The 16,725-nt window shown below is 34.9% G+C and overlaps 1 protein-coding gene across 1 annotated transcript in view; it reads left to right on the forward strand.

Annotated features, from left to right (window-relative positions):
• Nucleotides 1-16,725, forward strand: part of SLIT3 (slit guidance ligand 3) — a 279,434-nt gene that overhangs the window by 244,717 nt on the left and 17,992 nt on the right. Inside the window, exons 21-26 of the mRNA XM_053465078.1 lie at nt 1,520-1,588; nt 2,177-2,248; nt 4,322-4,393; nt 6,932-7,003; nt 7,662-7,825; nt 11,405-11,529. Of these exons, the coding sequence (XP_053321053.1) occupies nt 1,520-1,588; nt 2,177-2,248; nt 4,322-4,393; nt 6,932-7,003; nt 7,662-7,825; nt 11,405-11,529 (574 nt within the window). The remainder of the gene's footprint in view (nt 1-1,519; nt 1,589-2,176; nt 2,249-4,321; nt 4,394-6,931; nt 7,004-7,661; nt 7,826-11,404; nt 11,530-16,725) is intronic.

Here is a 16,725-nt window from a genome sequence, read left to right on the forward strand (position 1 = left end):
AGGAAATTCATATTTCCAGGTTGAGGATCAGTAACATACTGTGTTCTTTTTAAGTGACTAAACTACGGAAGCATCTATGACTGAACGTAATCCTGAGTTTAAATTAAAAACGTATGTTGCAAGAATCTTGAGTTAAAATGTTATCATATTGGCAAAAAACAAAATTATCACTTAGAGATAATAGAAAGCGCCAATTAAATTATTTCTGCATTCTTGCAATAAAAAAAACTTTTGTGGGAAGAATTGCAAGAAATAAAAACTGATTCAAAATACATTCATTTTTTTAGACACATTTGTGATTCTTTCATATAATGCAGTCCCTTTAGATTGTAACAAATGTATACAATATATACACTACAAATAAATATGTTTTTTTTTTTATTATAAATATGTCTTCCCGTATAACATGGACATCACTTGGTATTATAATTCAGCAACATAAGAGTTCTTTAAGGCCTGACCTCTGGTTTGTAATGTAGATTTTAGTACAAACTCCTGGATAGAATTAGCTTTGGGACATAATGCCTTTTCTTTTCAAAGCTCATTTTTCTGGAAGTCATTACTTCTAAGATTACTTGTAAGATCATTTTATTTTCCACCTTCCCTCGGTTCCTAATAAAAGGATTCCTGCGTAATGTTAAACAGAAGACTGTAGTGAAAGAAGAAATATTTAAATTTTTATTTCACTCAAAAAAGAAGCGTATTAAAAACATTAATCGGTGTGACAAAGCACACTGCCTATGTCCGAAAAACCAGCACAACTTCAAACAAAAATTGCAGGTGCAATTTTTTATAATAACTAAGAAAAGAAAAGGAAACGGCCAAATCCTTTTTGAGGAGAACGGCAGACTAACTAAAAAGTCATTAAGTGAAGCTAAATTGTTTCTCATTTTTTGTGTTCAATTCACCTCAACTAATTCATCTCATCTGTTTTTTCATTTGAATTTACCTAGCATTAAGCAAGTGCAAACAAGCAAAACAAACTTGCTTAATTAAGCAAAATAAATATAAATTGGAAAAAAAAATATATAGATTTAAATGAAAACATTTCGTCGGAGGGGGAAATGCTCTTTTTCAAGTCATTGAGTTGAAAAGTAATAGACATGACTATTAGAATTAGCTTGAACTGAAATGGAGCCTGACATTTGCTGAACCACACTTCATGGTTTTAGTCTAAATTCATGAATGTGATATGCTCAAAATGTTCAAAGCCAAAATAAAAATTACAGTTCGAAACCACTATCCCCTGGTACTTACGTTAGCCAAGTGCAACTTACTTCCAATAGCAAAGGGCACAAAATGTGTTTTGTTTGCCGTTGCTGGAACAGTAATTATTAGCTATCCATTCTTTCAACGCTTTGAGCTCACAAAGCTAAGCCAATTCCCAATAGGTCTGCCTGGGCTTCAAAGTGCATTTTCACTTTCATTCTTCACAAATATTTCCTCCTTGCTTTCTTTGTTATCTGTTTTGCCTTATAACCTATTCTTTTTATTTTTAAATACCCTTTTTTTCGTCTAGGTATTTGGAAGGCAACCATTTGACGTCAGTACCAAAAGAAATTTCTGGGTTCAAGCATCTAACATTGATGTAAGCGGGCTTACTTTCTGCCATCAAATTATACTGAATAAGACAATAACAGTAAAAATATGAATCTGGATATAAAACAGTTTATTGAGTAATCTGTGAGGTTGTGTGAAACATTTCAGCTTCATCGTCATTGTACGGTATATTATATATGAGCTTCCCATACCGAATCCAGTGGGTTGGCTGTGTATAATGCATTATTGCCAGTGTTGGCTCCTTCCAATGTCAAAATCTTTAAACGCTGCGATTTACCCACAAACCATAATTATAATTTTTATTAATGGATAAATATAATGTAAGGTTTTGTTATATCCGAATGAGCATGTGAATCTACTATGTCTGTATTAAGTATTCATTTTAATTCAATAATTATCATAGCCCATCCATGAAATTTCTGTTGTTTTATCGAAAGGCCTTCTAGAGTAACTTCTATACTATCCAGAAAATTATCTGTTAACTTGTCGTGTTACCAAGTACAAGGCAGATTTTGAATAGTTTTTGGAGCTTAACCTAAAATCTTTCTTTTTTACTTTCAACTACCCATGTCCTGATGATGGAAGGTTTTTTCAACATCGTTTTTTGTCTTTCTAGAGACCTAAGCAACAACAGCATCAGTGTGCTGTCCAACTATACTTTCAGTAACATGACCCAGCTATCCACATTGTAAGTATTAAACCACAAAGTAACCATTCTAGACAACCCAAGAAGTCGGTGCGGTCATGTGATTAACGCTTGGCACTGTAACTTGTAGTACTATTGAGATGAAATATATAGATTATTATTGGGATACGTAACTCTTAATTCACTGCCTGGGCAGGGATCTTGTTATGACAGGAATATGATTTATAAACATTGTGCTAACAATTGTCTTATGTTACAATGTATAAAACCACAAATTACTATTTTTGTGCACTGTTGAATTAAATAAACCATGTCATGTTTTCTATATGAGATTTGGTATGCCTAAAATGGTACGCAAAGAAGAAACTGTCACATTTGTTTGCAATGCGCAGACATTGGTGCGTATGGAATACATATGGGGCGCGTTTGTAGTGAAACTGATACCGCATTTTGAAAGCCCTGCTAACCACTGCTGACTTTTTATTTCTAAAGTTTATGAGAGAGTGAGCCAACATGATGAACGTATTACATGGCTCAGTCAGGCATGTTTGGAAATGGTCTCTTTTTTTATCAATTTATTATTGGAAACCATAAACAAACTTTAAAATAGCTTTACTGTGTGTAGTTTTGTGTGTTCCAGGAACAAACAGAAAACATTTTGTAAAAGAGGGTCCTCTTATAGAAATATAGAAGTCGGTATTGGCATTGAGTTTAGAAAGAACGGAAGCAAAAATATTGAATGCATCTGATCTCAGATTTAAATATATTCACTTTAAGGCATTCAATACATATGGTCACTAGGCATTATGGGCATTAGAATGCAAGCTTTCAAGACTACTTCAGCTTCAGATGGATTATTAAACTAAAGAGGAGACCTAAGTATTCTCATACGCTCCTAACACAGTACAACTGGATACTGCTAAGGAAATATAATATTTTACAGACTGCTGTATTTTGTATTTAGGATGTTCATCTCTAAATATGACAGGCGGCATTGCCACTGTTGACTTATTGGAGTTAGTAGGCTGAGCTAGGTATAATAATGCCATTATTTCAATAAATATATCACTGTTCTTGCTGGAGATATGAAGATAAGTTAGGATATAATAAAAACATTTATTCATTTTGAATGTTATAAAAAATCCCTTTTTATGGAAATATCATCTTCCTTATCAACTAGAAAATAAAGTATATAATTTAAATGATTAAAACAACTTCATCACTATATGCTTATTCTTTAAATTCCTCTTCACCCACACGAGTGAAGTAAAACAATGCTTTCACCAGCATTATGTTCAATGATAAGTGCTTCATATGAATGGCGTACAGTGATATGCCACCAAAAAAGTTATATTAGAGAATATATGCATAACATTGTATTCTTTCTCAATAATGTGTTTAGAACATATAGTTTCCCATCATGCAACTGTCATCATCTTCAAAAAAAGAATCGTATTTGTTATCTATATACATTATAGATATCTATTATTATAGAAATTATATATTATATTTACATCAACCTTCCTTTATAAAGTCCCAGTATTACGTCAATACTACAATACTTTGTTTTGCATTTATTCCACTGTGTTAACACAGCTATCCTCAACAATGCATATATATATATCACCCTTTATTTAAAGAAAAATAACATTTATTAAAAAATTATAAAATCTTGTGTTGCGATACCCTTCTTTTTTTTTTTATCTGTCATTGGTGAGTGGATATAATGATTCTTCCAGTCTTTCTTTATGGGAAATAGCACTTTCCCATAATCATGGATCAGCTTACATATAAAAGAAAATAGTGGCTGCGATATTCATTTTCTAACTGCTGCCTCAGAATACCCCTTTCCATTGCCATGCAAATGCTTGCTGTTTTTCTTTTAGCATTCCTTTCTGCATTTTAATCTTCCAATTAAAGGACACGGGGTCTCAGTAGCAGAGGAACTGAATAAAAATACATTTTAATATGTCAACATTGTACCGGCAAAAGACAAAGCTTGCAGGGCGATGTGTTGCTGCTTGTGCTTTACTTTATTATCTTGTTATAATTCTCATTTTTATAAAACAAAATGCAAAACATAACCTTGAAAACTCATCCTGATCTCTCTTGTAGGATATTGAGCTACAATCGTCTAAGGTGTCTCCCAGTTCATGCGTTTAATGGTCTGAAGTCTCTCCGAGTGCTGTAAGTATCTCTTGTTCAATTTGTATCAGTTCCAAGCTATTGAGATATCGAGGTGACAGCAGGCTTCTTAATGAGCAGATGGCTTCTAGTTTGCTTCATGATCCAGCAAAATGATTATACAATTTGTCGAACTGTACTTGTTGTAAGATCCAACATGAATTAGATGAAGCAAAGCAAATACAAGTAAGTTGCTGTTTTGACATTTAACAATTTCAAAGCCACAGTCGTTGAGCACTAAAACAAACACAGGTCCAGATCCTTCATGGAAAACATGTCTGAAATGAAAACATCATAACATGATGTCTGAAATATCGATGTATTTTTAAAAGGTATTTAACCCCTTAAGGACAATGGGCGGTCCCTAAACCCATTGAAAACAATGCATGTCATTAAGGGGTTAAAAAGGCTATAGATAATTTGTAGATAATTCTTCTAGAATATCCCCTTTGTGATATACAGTACATTATTATAATTTACAACATCGCCTGTAGGATTATGTTACTCCATCATGAGGCTATTATTTGTGGATAGCGCCATTGCTGTACAGGAACACAGGTGGCATAATTTAACTTTTCTATACTACCTGAAGATTAGTTTTCAGCAGGCTCTAACAAGCAAGCGAAAGAAAGGCAAATGGTGGTAAGGATTTAAATAGGTGGACAGATACACCGGCTTCCCTTTTTGTGAAAGAGGAGCTGAGAATTATTGGGGGTGGATATTGTGAAGGAGGTGGCACGAGATGCAGGGTAGGGATCCTGCGAAGAACTAGCCATTCCCACCACTAGAGATGCTGACTGAAATGAAACACCTATAATCTAAGACAATAGTGTATTTCGTGCAGCACAACAGTATTGATATTCAGTAGCCCAATGGCTGCCCCACCGAGTCACCTAAGCAATTTGTATGACTGAAAAAACCAAACATTCTAAATGCCTTGAGATATATTGCAAACACCACACAAACTCAGCAAAGCATACACCAATATGCCAATTCATTGTTTGTCCATTGACCTAGCCTAATATAATAGACATGGGTAAATGTATGACATTATTTAACTCATAAGCTGTAGATAAAAAAATTATATTTGTTTTAATCTAATAAGAAATAGATTCTTGAAAGAGAAAAAAAAACAAACCCCACGTGGATAAACGAATAAGTATAAAATGTTACGTTCCCAAAGTACCGCAGCAGCCCAGAAAAACACTCCTCTGGATGTTTGCAATACCGATCAGCACAGTTGTGCTGATCAAGAAAGAAATTCTTCCAAACTTTTCTTATTATTACTTATGAATATGTGCTTGGAGTGAAAAGAACTCATAGTACCGGAGGTCAAATTTAAATGAAGAGAGAGAGGTCAGAGGCAACCAAGAAATCCATGACCCAAATGCACATGATATTTATAGCACATTACTGCTGTCTTTTGAGTCTGAGCAGATATCTTTTGTCTAATCGGAGATGCTGCCCCCAGCCTTGAAAGCAGGGGACCTCAGACCTTGCCTGTCTGTAATATGGAGTAGCAGTGAAGCCATGCTTCAGTAAAAAGGCGCCTCTCCTCTATCAAGCCGAAACGCAACACAACGATTTGATTTATACAGCTCCAGGAGAGTGTGGTGTCAGCTACAAGTCCCATCGCACGTCATATATACCGTTATTAAAAATCAATTCTCTAGAGAGGAGAAAAATGCTTCGAGTGACAGCTTGCAATCTGTTGTTGTCACTTATTCATTATCTGCATTCTGAAGGGAGCTGCAAAAACGGTAGCATCAGCAAAACCATTTCAATGTTTTTGGTTACAGGGCGCACATACGCGCAAATCTGCCTGCAACTTCTAAGGAACAATTTGGTTCGGGTAATGCAGCCACCTATTCGGAAATTATTTCAACATTGCTGGTGGTCATCTGAAATAAAATCAGAATACTGACGTACACACTAAGGGAACAATCAGGATGTACCCAAATAACAATAATAATAAATACAGCAGTGGCGCTGGCTACAAAATTCTTGTAACAACAGTGCTATCTTACAGTTACATTTATATAGTCCATGTCTGAATGTTTGTGTTCCAACATACCATGCAGCCAATACGAGAGAATAGGGCATTGTTTGGTTGTCTCTTTGACTCTCGAGCTCCTATTCCTACCCTCTGTGGTTTGTATTGTACACAGTAGCAAACCATATTCAAGGAAGGTCGTTGCTGCCAAAAATACACCGTTGAATAATATGATTAAACTGCTGTTTAGTTGATAACAGGTTTCACAGTTGGCAGCACATCCTTGTTTGGCCTGCAAAAAAAAAAAAAGAACAATGAAAAATAGTATTCAAAAATAAGATGTCGCACAAAACTACACATTGTCTGGAATAATGTAAATATGGTTTCACCTCGGGGAACAAGTTTCAAATATTTCAGAAGTCAGATATACTGTTGAGTGAAATCATTCTGTAATATAATTCAATGAATTGTTGACAATGAATGAGACAGTAGGAGAGGGCTTTAGTGTTTTCTGGTACTGTATCTAATTTGTGTCTTTTAAATCATAGTACTCTTCATGGAAATGATATTTCTACTGTGCCAGAGGGCTCCTTTCATGACCTCACTTCGCTGTCCCACCTGTAAGTACCACGTCTCTATGCCAGGCTCAAAGTCCAATGTTATTTGATATAGTAAAGCTGCATGTGGACTAATAATTCAGTCACCATTCTTTTCATTCAAAATGTTGAATTTGACTTCTTTTTGATGCATGCGTGGTTCTACAAGCCATCTTTTGCCCTTCGGTTAATTCCCTTTTTTCAGGGCATGCTCCAGTGTGCAGAACTTTCATGGGCTCTTGACTATTTTTTGTTACACATGAACTACTTGTTTAGTGACCTCTGGCTGCAGACTGAGATTCTAAATGACAACACAAACACATTATAGTTAAAGTTTGTAAGTTATCTGCTTTGTATATTTACCTGTGAAATAGCATTTAGTTAATGTACACATTTACATCAGCATTTTAATATTCTAAGTATTAGTGCTGTGTGTGCAATTAAGAAGAAATTTATATTCTAAAGTCTATTGTAATATTTTTTTTCATTTCTATGCTATTTGGAAGCTCAAGGTGATTGAACTGATTGTACCGTTTCTTCTATATATGTGTTATATCTCCACTTCACTAGTTGGGATTCATTTATACCCACTTTCTAACTAAGTTTTTGGGTTTTTTTTTGTTGATATTGAACAAAGCATAATGCAGTTACTTTATTGTGCCTTCTTGTCTGATATTTTTAGTGCACTTGGTACCAATCCGTTGTATTGTGACTGCAATTTGCGCTGGCTGTCTGAATGGGTGAAAGCAGGTTACAAGGAACCAGGTATCGCACGCTGTAGCGGACCAGAAGACATGACTGATAGGTTGTTGCTAACTACTCCAACGCAACGATTTCAGTGCAAAGGTAAGTTGTGTTTGGGGGGAGATATTGCTTAATATTCCTAATATAAATTACCTAAAACGTTCCTAGCTTTTAGATCTTCTCTGGCTCAACACTGTCTTCAGGAGCTAACACCAGTGTTGTGGGGAACTGAGGATCAACATTACTAAATGTATGACTTTCAGTCAAGATTTAATAAAAAATCCAATGTGTTTTCTCTGACATGATTGGTTTATCATGTCTAGATCGGCAATATGCGTAAAAATCTTCACAAGGTGCATTCAACAGTACATTTTGTTACGATTTGCATCTCAAAGGCAATATAAAAGTTCACGATTCAGTCGTATGAGTGGCAGATTTGGAACCTCAGGTCTACCAAATGGGAGCAAGCGCACACGCATACATATCTATCTATCTACAGTAGCCTGCACAGTGTGGCTCCTGTGTAATTTCCTGGTGACGGTATGTTTTCTTTGAGAAGACTGGGGCCCCCAGAGCTTGGGGGTCCCTAGGCACGTGCCTAATGGTTAATATACCTCTGAGTTTTAAGCAGAGGTCATAATGTTATTCTTATCATGTATAGAGCACAGTGTAAACCACTACAAGCATTGTATTAAAGCCTCTTGGAAAAAATGTTCCTTTCTTGAAGAGGCTTGTTTTTGAAAAGTTTTTAACCACATTCATTTAATTTGCCTGCATTTAAGTTTAATGTGACGTTCTTGTGTTTGAGGGAGAAAATTATGGGCTTTCTTTTTTTCCATCTTGAAAAACCAAAATGTTTGTTTTTATTAGTTTTTTTTCAAGCAACGTAACTTTGCAGGTGGACAATTTTCTTGTGGTCCAAGAGAATCTGGCACCTGAATGAAGAAGACTTTTCCACCTCTGTTTCTGACTTATAGGCTAAATTATCTTTTACATAGAAATCATTAGGATTTTTCCCTACGAATATATTGGAATTACTTCATTTATATTTTATGGTATCTGACTCCAAAGCCAAAGCAGGAAATTAAAACAGTGTCTATATAAAGTGCATCTCCCTGGAATTCACACATCAGTAGCTATTTTAACAGGAGCTGTGCCTGCCTTCTCACTGGTGATTCAGACAGCTCTTGAAGTGGCCTGTTTCTCAGAGCTGACCCAAATTCTCTACATTTTAATTAAACAAACAATGAAATACATATAAATCAAATAGCACATATACTCCACCTTCGTCATTTTTATTGCTCCCATTATTCTAGGCATGTTAATATCAAAATAACGCTGAAGGAATTACATGAATGTACACGTTTAAACAGCAAACGATGCATACTTGTTATATTTTATACTAGAGCTTTTATTAAAATATATGGTTTGTCTCAATATAAGGTACAGGTTCCTCCCATGTTATTGCTGTTATGTGAAATACACTGTAACACCTGCTTCAACACTTTCTGTTGTGTTCGTATATAATGTGGTAAAGTGGGAATACCACTTTTTTCAATAAAATACGTAAAAATTGATGCAGGCCTGTGAAGGAGCCTTATTTTAAAAAAATGTACCGGAGGCATGGCAGTTGCACACTCCATAGAGACGCTAAAATCTTCTGCAAGAGTCCATTATGTGGATTACTTTACATGTAATGTACAAAGGAATCAATATATACGTTGTGTTCTGCAGAATTTGTAACTACAAGAAGCCTCATTAATATTACAAAGGCCTCTAAACACAGCTTCCCATCCTTTAAGCTATACATAGCATGGGGGCCTCAGTGAGTTTGCATGTCCTATATTTCTTGGTGTGGCTCATGAAAGGGAAACCCAGCTAGTGTGTACTATAAGTATACAATAGTGTGCCTAACATCAACAACTTGTTGTGCGTAGGCATTGGATTGATTGAAGAGTTTACCTATAGTATATGGTAACCAGGAATACAGTCCTATTCCAACTCTGTGGCTCCTTTTTCTCACTTTGATCCCCACTGCAGCTGAACACACGGTGATCAGGAAACAGGGGTCTATAGCCCTCCATTGTTGATGGCAGTACCCCTGATCTGGACAGTACCAATGGTCCTGCTTCACCTAAATACCCCTTTCCCACTTTTTGTCGAGGGGTTAGGCATACCATGATGTGCCACTGTCCCCTTCCCTTCATGAAATAACTCCCCCAGAAGAAGGAGAGCTCCAACCCAACTTCAGAAATATATTATCTCTTAATACGCTGACACATACAGAATGATAGAGGTATCCACTATCTATTCTCAATGCTGAAGCTTGGTCAGCTTTTGTTTCGGTACTCGGGGACTCTGTTACTCTGGTCCTGGCTTATGACCCAACATCTTTAGCAGTGTGCACTTTACAAGCACTCACTTAAGCACCAATGATAATGTGGAAGTACCAGAATTCCAACATTTCCCCAGCATTCATTGTAGTAAACCCCCCTAGCACTGTGAACTACCCCAAATGTAGTTATGGGAAAATGGCCGGAGTTGACCCATGGTTATTTTGATTACATCATGAAAGTGTCGATCGTCTAGTGGTTTGGTGGTGTACTCTAGATAGGTAGTATATGCCTGAATGTTTGTATTGGCTGCAAAGTCAGTACCTGCCAATTATACTTGGCCATCAACTATTATTAATGGTTTAATATAAATGACCATCCAGTATGCATCTTGCTTACAGCAGTACATGTCATGAATCATGTTTCGTGCTGGAGGCATATTTTAAACATATGTTTATAATTAAAAAGTAATAATTGAATTTACCTTGGTGGAAATCCAAGACAAGTATTTTAATAGCTTCTTTTTCCTTCCCATTTTTGTTTCATGAAGTCAGAGCTGTTAAAGAATTGTTGGACTTAAAAACAGGCTTACAATTATATAAAGTAAACCATTTTGTCATATTTACCATTGTATTTCATATAGGTTAGGTTATCATTTAATGAATACAACTGTTTATGAGACTTATATTTTAATAAGCACTATTACAGCGGGATACAGCTTTCATTTAGAGAATGTTCTTGGTAAACACACAATCTTGACTTGACTGGCCAAATACTTCCAGAGATCTGCCTATAACTAGTGTAAGTCCTGGCCTTCTGTCTGGTCCACCACATTGGATTTCAAGGCTAGTCCATTCATTCATCAGCCCATGCAACATGGTCTCACTCTGCCTGATGGTCCCACCTACCTTCTTGCACACAGGAACCACTGAATGGTGCTGAAAACTGTGGTTTCCACCTCTGAACATACAAACATTGCTCTGAAGTAGATGGAAAAGTTAGTATATATTACCTTTTAATGACCGGTGTGCATAGCTGGAAAATATACTCGTTTCTTTTGGGAAATTTGTGTGCAAGCACACCTTTGTTCATGAGCCGTAACGTATGTCCCAGCATTAGCCATAGTCCCCTTATTCATATTAAAAATATGTTGTGTCACACTAAAATCTAACTAAGTTTGGCCTTTTAAACAAATCATGGTGCTGATCCTACAAATATGACACCAACTAGAGTCTACTGTCTACTGTTTGTTAGAAGAACATATAATCAGCTGGCTTTTGCTTAATTTTGTTTTTAGAATATAGGTGATTTTGGTTTTGTGTTTAATATGTGAATTTTTACTTTTCAGGTCCAGTAGACATTAATATTGTGTCCAAGTGCAATCCGTGCTTTTCAAACCCGTGTAGGAACAATGGGACATGCAACAGTGACCCAGTGGAATTCTATCGCTGCACATGTCCATATGGTTTCAAGGTATTTAGACAATTTGTTGCGGACCATTCATATACTGTACCCCTAAATGAACTGCATTTTAGTTTTATGGAAAATAGCTCATTTTTTTTTTAACAAGTAGTTAATGCCAAGAATCATTCTACATATATTAAAGTCTGCATTTTGTATAAATCATTTTGAAGCATATTGCTTTGCCATTGTTATTTTCTGTAAAGTGTGGATTTATATCACCTGGTAGATCGTGATGCAAAGTATATAGTCTGGGGGAATCTGAGATTTGCAACGAGTATTACAGCTTATGAATGATTGCTGTTATTTGTCAAATATTACACTAAGCAGGTCTGTCACTCAGATACTGGTACATTTTCATGTGTTTGAAACATCGGGTGAAATGGAACGGTTTTCTGTAATGTTGAAATCAAATCAGCTAGGCATACTAGTTCAGCAAGGTATGAAATAAATATTCTGAAACAGACTGAAAACAAGTTCATAAAGAATGCAGCAAAACGGCACCAAGCTCCATGTGATGCTGCAATGTTGTCTGTGTTATCACATGTTGACATTATTATTATTATGAGATAATGTTACAACGCAGCATCACTATGACATAGTGAGGATTTTTCAACTTAACTACCAAGAACATATCTCAGTAGCAGCTATATAACTACAATTAAAATATCTAGACAGCATTTTCAGGGTTGGATAGACATAGCAGGGGGCCCTAGAAAAACAGGCAACTAATACTCTTCTCTACAATGCAACTAGTTTTGCTTCAGCTGAGGCAATGGACAAGACAATATGAAAGTTACAATACTTATGGAACTTTTTATTTTATTATATATTTTGTTATATTTATTTATATATTTATTTATATTTAATTATTTTTATATACAGCAAGCACATCTGTATATATGAACTAAAATGCCTGAGTGCCTGAAAAATAACATTGGTATAATAGGGGTGAGAACCCAAGAATTTAATATTTTCTTTTAATGTATTTAAATATGAGTGATCTAAGCACGGACAATATCATTATAGAGCAATGTAATAAACCTAAAATACAGCAGACTTGATTGTCTCGTGAATCATGACCAAAAGGGTTTGAGCAAAACTTAAATTGTCAGTTCTAGATGTAAACCATATGAGGGGAGTATTCTATATCTACCAAACGGTTCTCCAAAAGACTCAGGTTAATTCAATAAAAATGTCTTGCTTCCTACTCACCCAACAGCCCTACACAATTCTGCCCATATGGAAATAATTCCAAGACCTTTATAAATTGTCCTAAATCTGCCCTCTGAGCAGTTGTTTTTACTTGTTTGATGTCAATTTTGTGAAAAAAAAGAAAACCTATGTATAGAAGTATATCAATGAAGTGAAAAAGTCCTACCAGTAAGGATTAAGCGGGTGGAAAACAAAAAATTGAACATTCTTTGAATTGTATAATAGCCAAACACGCTTATGTTTCCAAAGCAAGTAGAAATAGAAGGCATCTTTTACTTTAACAAATATATCTCAAGAAATGGCCAATTATTTAACATCTACAATACCATTAATTGATTTGCTGCAAAGCAAGCGCTACAGCTACCTGTCACAAGGCTTTCGAAAGATCTATGAAATCTCTCCGCATGTCACCTTTGTGACAAAGTGAGTATTAATAGCGCTATATGCACACCCTAAGAGACAAATGATTACATCTCTGGATGTATAACGTGCATGGCTGGTTATAAATGAAGTGATTGGAAGGAGACGTGAAAATATGTCTCTGTGATGCAGAAATGTGACAGCTCGGCAATGATATCCACAGTTAAGACATCAGCATCCAATTACCTCTTATGTAATACTGAAAGAACGAGACTGCCACCTACAGGTACATGGCGGAACTGTTTTGCTAGATAAGCACCCAGTAAGCATTTAAGGTTTCAATGCATGATCTGAGAAAAAAATGAGGAGCAGTTTACAGATTTTGTCATTGATGAAAACTTGTCGACAATCGATACTAACATGAAACTCTTAGCTTTTAATTTAGCCGGTTACAAAATTTGGATGCTAAAATAGTTTCCATTGAAATAACACACAATTCTTTTTGCATTGGATCTAATGTTTCAAATGTCCTACTTTGCTTATCTTCAAAAACACAAACTCTTTCTACAGAACTAAATTTAGTAAATACACACTGAAACAGTCACATCTTTTTCAATTATAAAATTATGTGAATATATATACATATATTTGTTTAAAAATGTCATTTGTGTACTTAAATTACTTCATTTCTGTTCTTAAGCATATCTCCCTGACACAATAACTAGAGCAGAATTGATCTTTTCTGCATACATATAGAAATAGCTACCCCAGATGTAAAAGCTTTAAAATATGCATAAATGTCAATGCAGCTAAATACTACTTCACTTTATTTTAGCTATAATATATATAGCTAAATAAATATATTTGTAAGAAGTCCATATCTGTTATACTTGTTTACTTACCTACGAAATCAGTTCTGTTTTATTTATTTTACATAATTGTGACATTAAGAAATTCCACACTTAATAAATCAGTGTCTTTTTTTAAATTCCATCACATGGAATGTTTTCCAGTAACACAAAGGGTTTTTTCTTGTAGAACTGTTAGGTCAGAAAAAAGTGAAATATGCTTAAGAAATATAGATAGCGTGTGAACATAACGTAAATATTTTTTATGTTTTATCTAGTGCTTGTGCCAGTGATGTCGAGTTGTTAGCACATAACTCCCTATAATTCTAATGGCCAAAGAGGGATCGTGATTAGAAAGAGGACGAATATGTGTTTGGCTTATACTTTAACTATAATATGTTGCTATTTATATTTACTTTAATACAACTTATAGGAGTGTAAAGACATTGTAATACACTCATACCCTGCAAACTTTCATAGCTCCTAAAACTGAGGAATGCCAGGGGAGGAAAGATGGAACTTGGGGCCCAAAGTGGTACTGCCTCTTAAGAAAGGGTCAACTTAGTCATGTTATTGTCTCTTAAGGCGTTGGGTGGGTATGTGGCAGTGAATTAATTTGTTTAACCAGAACTACATCATCAGCAGAACTGATTAATAAATGCATAATAAATCTACTGCAAAGTTCTGAAATGATATGATATTCTCCTCCATCAACAAATTATAAAAAAAAATGAAATTCTTAAAAAAATATATATAAAACAAAATGATTCTTTGGGATGATTTAATTCAGAACAGATCAAAATCAGAACTCTGAAGTTGGCTGTTAACGACAGAATATTAGCCCTGTCTGTATTAGTTTTTAATTTAGATTATAAGATTTTGTTTTGATATGTTAAAAGTACAGTGTTTCTAAAAGCAATGTTAAAAAAAAAAAAGAAAGAAACAGAAACCAAACTGTTTTTAGCGTTGTTGGCAGACAGTTTAATCCGCCACTGTGTGCTAGCAAGCGGATCTGAGTAACTGTCTGTAATGTTTGCCATTAAGTATCTGATTTAAACAGTGATTATTCTATGGTGCTTCCATTTGGCTCTTCGTATTCAATTCAGATAGCGATTTAGATAAAGGACGGTTGAAAAACATTATCACAGGCATGGGAATATAAACAGTTCTAAAAACAATTAAGATAAACTGGTGTGTTTAGTTTAACTGTTAGCCATTATGCATAATCATTCAATGCTATCTTTGACTTAGTTTTGCAGGGGCTTATGACATCATACAAATGCCTCTGATCTATCCTTTGGATAGAGAAGTGCTATACGCAGAATATAGACTGAGCATTTTTAAAATCTCCAAAGTGTTCACAAACGGTTCCGGAAAATAATCTGGAATCTGATCGAAATCTAGTGTTAGAAGGTCCATACACACCGTGCATCACTTTTCCACAGTTCCTCCTTATGTTCCAATCAACCACAGTATGAATTTTGTGTTTTCACAGTAAAATAGAACATGGCCAATTACATCTATTTGCTTCTGCAGTTTTGTTCAGATTTGTAATGTAACTTTGAGAAATTGTCTTTAATTGCTCACTTTTAAAAGTGAGTAATATGCTATGCAATTAGTAAATATATATAGACTTCGGTGACCTTGGTTTCTAAAGATCTACTTTCACAGAACAGAAAAAAAAAAACTTTTTGTGATTGACTCCATCAATTATTAATTTTCAAGGTTTAGGCTTTCCTTAGAGACATAGGTTTTACCTAAAATTACTTCTTGGTTTTCCAAATGAACGGACGTGGCTTTTTTAATGTCTGGAAGTTGTACAGCTACAATACCTTTGAGGGAGAAGGATATTTTCTATAATTTCTACATAAATGGGAATCTCATATGTGACCTACCATAATTCTACAATCACAGACAGTTAGGCTAGATTGTGTTTAATGCTAGCTGACATCACCATGCACTAATTTTCCCACCACCAAAATATGTATTAGAAGATAAAATGATGAAGGACAAAGAATTATACCCTGAGTGGTCATAAATCATTTCAATATAAATAAAAATGAGATTTAAGAGAGACAAGTAGATCTGAAGTATTACAAAGCAGTCATGATTTATTAACAAGGAAGTCTATTTTCTTTTTAAAAGCAGCTGCTTTACTGCGCTTTTATTTGATTGCGTGCCAGATAAAACCAGGCTGGCATAGATAATAATAGCAGATAACGTCACAGTGTGTCTGGCAGAAAGAGATCTACTGTATTAGGGGGACCAAATGCTTTGCAGGCATTAAATAAAAGTCTAATTGGGTTTTGTATAAAGCAAAACATCTAGTTTACATTAAACCAACACCATTTCTGAAACAGGATCTGCAGGTTCATAACTTGACATCTCAGATGTAAATCAGTGGAAATCTGATGTTTATATTTAGTTTCAGATCCCGATTTGTGTACTTTTATATGACACAATTTTATTGATAACTGATTAATCAACCATCCAATGTTTACGATATATACTTTTAATTGATAATTTGGTGAGATTTTTGCAAAATATCTCATTGTAGTCAATGCTAGTTTGGCAAAGAAACTTATGTAAACTTTTCAATATTTTGTCTCTTTCTTCTCATACTAGTCATGGCCGTATACTGTTTGGTTGATGTAGATGGATAGGCTGTGTGTAACAATATAAGGTTTTAAAGAAAATACAACAAAGAACTTAAATGAACAGGGTTTATATACACAGAAATACCAAGTACAGCATTCACGTCGGACTCCAGAAGCATGTTCTTCCA

This window comes from Spea bombifrons, chromosome 4, assembly GCF_027358695.1.
Source record: "Spea bombifrons isolate aSpeBom1 chromosome 4, aSpeBom1.2.pri, whole genome shotgun sequence".
NCBI classification, from domain to species: Eukaryota; Metazoa; Chordata; class Amphibia; order Anura; family Pelobatidae; genus Spea; species Spea bombifrons.